The sequence below is a fragment of the Wyeomyia smithii genome, chromosome 2 (assembly GCF_029784165.1).
Source record: "Wyeomyia smithii strain HCP4-BCI-WySm-NY-G18 chromosome 2, ASM2978416v1, whole genome shotgun sequence".
In the NCBI taxonomy this organism is placed as follows: Eukaryota; Metazoa; Arthropoda; class Insecta; order Diptera; family Culicidae; genus Wyeomyia; species Wyeomyia smithii.
This window is the reverse complement of record NC_073695.1, coordinates 118850471-118854569: the sequence shown is the minus strand read 5'-3', so window position 1 is coordinate 118854569 and position 4099 is coordinate 118850471. Positions and strand designations below refer to the sequence as shown.

General features: G+C 35.0%; 1 protein-coding gene across 1 annotated transcript; it reads left to right on the top strand.

Moving 5' to 3' along the window:
* Positions 1–2623: 2623 nt before the first annotated feature.
* Positions 2624–3334, top strand: LOC129722950 (U6 snRNA-associated Sm-like protein LSm2). The gene is made up of 3 exons (XM_055676828.1): positions 2624–2856; positions 2912–2979; positions 3033–3334. The coding sequence occupies exons 1-3, from the start codon at positions 2854–2856 to the stop codon at positions 3247–3249; spliced, it is 288 nt and encodes a 95-aa protein (XP_055532803.1). The 5' UTR covers positions 2624–2853; the 3' UTR covers positions 3250–3334.
* The last annotated feature ends 765 nt before the right edge of the window (positions 3335–4099 follow it).

Genomic DNA, 4099 nt, shown 5'->3' with positions numbered 1-4099 from the left:
AAGCGAAATTTCGCCCCATCTTGGTTGAGATGAAGGAGCTAACGGCGAAAAAAAAAATCAACAGCTTTGTCGATTGGAGAGATATGTCGGAACGAGGGGTGGGTAATAGAAGAAATATTTTGAATGAAATTCATTACGTATCACTGAAAACTTTTTTAAGGTGGTATTGCGCACTTCTCACCAAAATGGCTGCACAGTGCAACAACAAAGAAGTGTGCATCAAAGTGCTCATTGACACTTATGAATTAGTTTTCGCGACGGTACTACACCGTTCCAGGAGTTACAAGGTAAAAAGTGTAGTCCGAGTGTAGCTACACCGCAAAAACGAATTTGACAATAACCCACTATGTTTTTTGACAGCTTGCTTTTATTCTTGTTCGGCACAGAGTCTATGTTTATAATGAGAGTCCCGCAAAGATGAAACCAAAGGAACCAAATCATAGTCAAACGAGGGTACCAATCGAGCAATGTAAATAAACAAGGTGATAATGTTAGAAGTGGATGAAAAGTGTTGTAATTGAGCATAATAAAGAATATGTGTTTTTCCGAAGTTTTACTCACACATTTTAATTCAACGTTAAACCTGTACACTGGTTCACTTAAATTTAACAAAACATCACCGGTGTAATCTTACAAAACTGTGTACCTTGTGAAGAATTTCAAAAAATGATATTCGCTTATGCATGGTGAAAAACAGAACTGTATAGTTCTTGGCAACAAACGGCACAAAAACTGTGTTGCCGAAACGATAGATTTTCTCTTCGCGCGACTCTATATACACATATAGCGAATTTCTTTATTCCACCAGCTAACCTCGTTTTGACCTGGAAGCGCACTAACTGCTGTCAACACCCTTCTTTATTCGCTTGATTTTGACCCAGTTTTGACCTAGCGTGCTGCCCGAAGCGCACTGTAAAATTTGTCAGCTTCAACCCACCACCGCACGAGCTTAGTTCGTAAACAATTATCTGGCATCTCTTTTTTACTTGCTTCGTGAATGGCAATGCCGTTTTTTTATCGCTCGGCAGATTTGCCCTGACGCAGTTGAATAAAGAAATTCGCTAATAGACTCTGGTTCGGCAGTGCTGCCAAAATACGTTATTAGAAAAAAAATATAAATATATTGAAAAAATCTTGTTCGTGGTTGTAATAATTTATACACACAACACATTACAAAATATCAAAAAATTGGTCACAGTGGCGAAAATACCCAGCACGGGAAAAAAATTTATACATTTACGGACATATTATAAGTGTTACGCAATACATTCAATTATTTGAGTAAATTTCGACTCAATTTCGTTAAAAGTGGATCTACCCTAAACAAAGTAACTATGTAGTTACTCACTTTTGAGTACTTAAGTAAATGTCAAAAACTGAGTACTACTTACTCATTTCAAATACAGCATGAATTAGCCAAACTGAGTAACTGTTACTCAGTTTCGTTAATTTGACTTTCCTACGCAGAAGAAAACAATTAGAACTTCGGAAATTTAAATTTAAAAACAACATAAGAAGAATCGTTAAAATGTTATTGATTTATTTCCTATCAATTTGATAATTAATATTTTATATTATTTCCGTATCTTCCGCATTGATAGCTTCGCCGAAAGAAGCTACAATTCTGTTAACAGTTGTGCGGGAACTGTAGTTTACCAGATTGGTACGCTCATTGGATCCTTCCTTGCGCCGCGATGACATCTTATTGAAAAGCACCATGAAGATAAAGCCCAACACTAGCGAGAGCATAATTGTGGATAAGTGCTCATCAGCGCTGTGTCTATTGTCCGGAGTTAGGGAGGTGCCCACGTATTTAACTTCAAGATTGCTCTCATCGTACAAAGAACGAATTCCTTCTGGTATTATGACTGTATGTAAGGGCACTTCCCACCAACAACCCAGCACCAAACATAGACACATTTTTAGTTTTTCCTCGGTATACTTCCAGCTATATAGGAGCCGACTATGTTACAAGAAGAATAAGCATTACCGTCTCATCCATGATTTAAAAATACAATCTGACCTCTCAAATAGCTTGATCAATATGTTGCAAAATCAATATTAATCAATGTAACAAACACAAAACTTATTCGAACTAGCGCGACATGTCCGATGTTCTTATGCACTTACACATACTTCGCGTTCGTTCTCTCACTACTGCTGCACACATTGATTTAACTTATGGTTCATATATCAAAGAGCTGATTTTGATTATTGTGACTATTAGTTCAGTACTTCCAAAACCAATTCCTTGTACGAACGAGCGAAACAAACAGGAAACTGTTTAATGTCTAGCTTTTGTTTACAGTAAACTGATATTTAATGAACGGTAACCCAAAAGTGAGTAAAACAGAAAAATATGAAAACTGAGTGAAAGCTACTCAGTTTCGTTAATCAAGGTTACTGATTTTTTGACATTTGAATCAAAATACAAAAGTGAGTAATTTCTACTCAATTTAGAGTAAAATTGAACAAGCGTTTTTGCGTTTTTTTGACATTACACTATATCTCTACACATCATAGTTGCGATGTTCTGATGGTCGGAGATACAGCCGTGTCAGACACTTGAAATAAACTGTCAATTGGCCCTGACACAAGTAAAAGAGATTTTTAAGGCTGTTCGCACCTACGCGAATTCTCATATGCAATTGTCAATTTATGTGTGAAAACAAAAGCAAAAATATTTCCCTCCTTCACTTTCACAAGTAAAAACCAAATCAATATCAACAGAGTCGTCAGGGCCAATAGCAATAGCATACTGGTTGTAAACAATCTAACGATTAGGCGCAACTTGGTAGTGTAATTTCAATTATTCCGTTTGTTACAAACTAAGGCAATTATAAAAAAGATAATATGGTAATTCGACAAAATAAAATATATAACAGTTTAAAAAAATAGATTACTATTACAGTTATTTTACTCATTTTTCAAGTCGTTAGTTGGAAAGGACGTCGTGGTAGAACTGAAAAACGATTTAAGGTATTTTTTTTTCATGTTGGTTGTCCGTTTTTATTACAGTTCTTTACTTACAGCATTTGCGGAACATTACACTCGGTTGATCAATACCTTAATATAAAACTAACAGATATCAGCGTAACAGACCCAGAAAAATATCCTCATATGCTATCAGTGAAAAATTGTTTCATTCGAGGTTCAGTCGTTCGATATGTCCAACTTCCGGGTGATGAAGTTGATACTCAGTTGTTGCAAGATGCTGCACGGAAAGAAGCTGTTACTAGCGTTAGATAAAGTACTCAACATGCAAGTACCCAAAACAAAATGTGCGCGAAAAGATAAGTAAAATTTGAAAAATAAAAAATTGGTAAGATGTAAAGTTTCGTAGCTGTAAATGTTTCGTTCAATTTTTCATTTTCTGGTTTTCGTATTTTATTTCACTAGTGATTATACAACTCACTCAGCTGCATCTTTGAACTAAAATACATTTTTTTGAAAGAAATTTAAATATTTTTTTGCGTTGTTTATTTTGCGCAAATTTAAGTGATTTTTGTTGTTTGTATTTAACGCGCCACATATCTCCCGCATAGAAAAGCAAATTAAATGGTAAGCGTATACAACGCAAATCAAAAATAAGTTTTTTCTTTACAATGTATCGTATAAAGCAAAACTATACTTCATGCAACCAACCCTAACTAACATCAGTTGATGTGGAAATTAATTATCTATTTTGCATGAACAGTTTTTAATGCTACTTTTTATAACAAAAAAATTCTAGCAAGTTGCAGAAAATACACGTTTAACTGAACGACAATTTTTCGAAACAATGCTTTTGGCGTTATGAACCATAAGACCATTGGTAGTACAAACGATCGGATAGTTTTTTTTAGCAATTTGCAACTTGTTTTAACTGGTTTTCATATTGCTATAACTATTACTTTAACTTGCAAAATAACATCGCTGGGGAAATAGTTAACATAAAGTACAAAGCAACCAATCCGCCAAAAAATGCAACGTATCGACTATACGGACTATATTCGGGACAAGAAAATGGCAAAGAAAATGTCGACATCTTTTGCAAACACCTTTTCGAAGAAAGGTTTTGCGGCGCAGACATATCCGGTGTTTGATGAATTCGTTGTAG

Excerpts from the sequence above, each read along its gene's own strand:
- LOC129722950 (XM_055676828.1), top strand. Across the intron at positions 2,980-3,032 it reads GAACTGAAAAACGATTTAAG|CATTTGCGGAACATTACACT; the intron begins GTATTTTTTTTT and ends CTTTACTTACAG.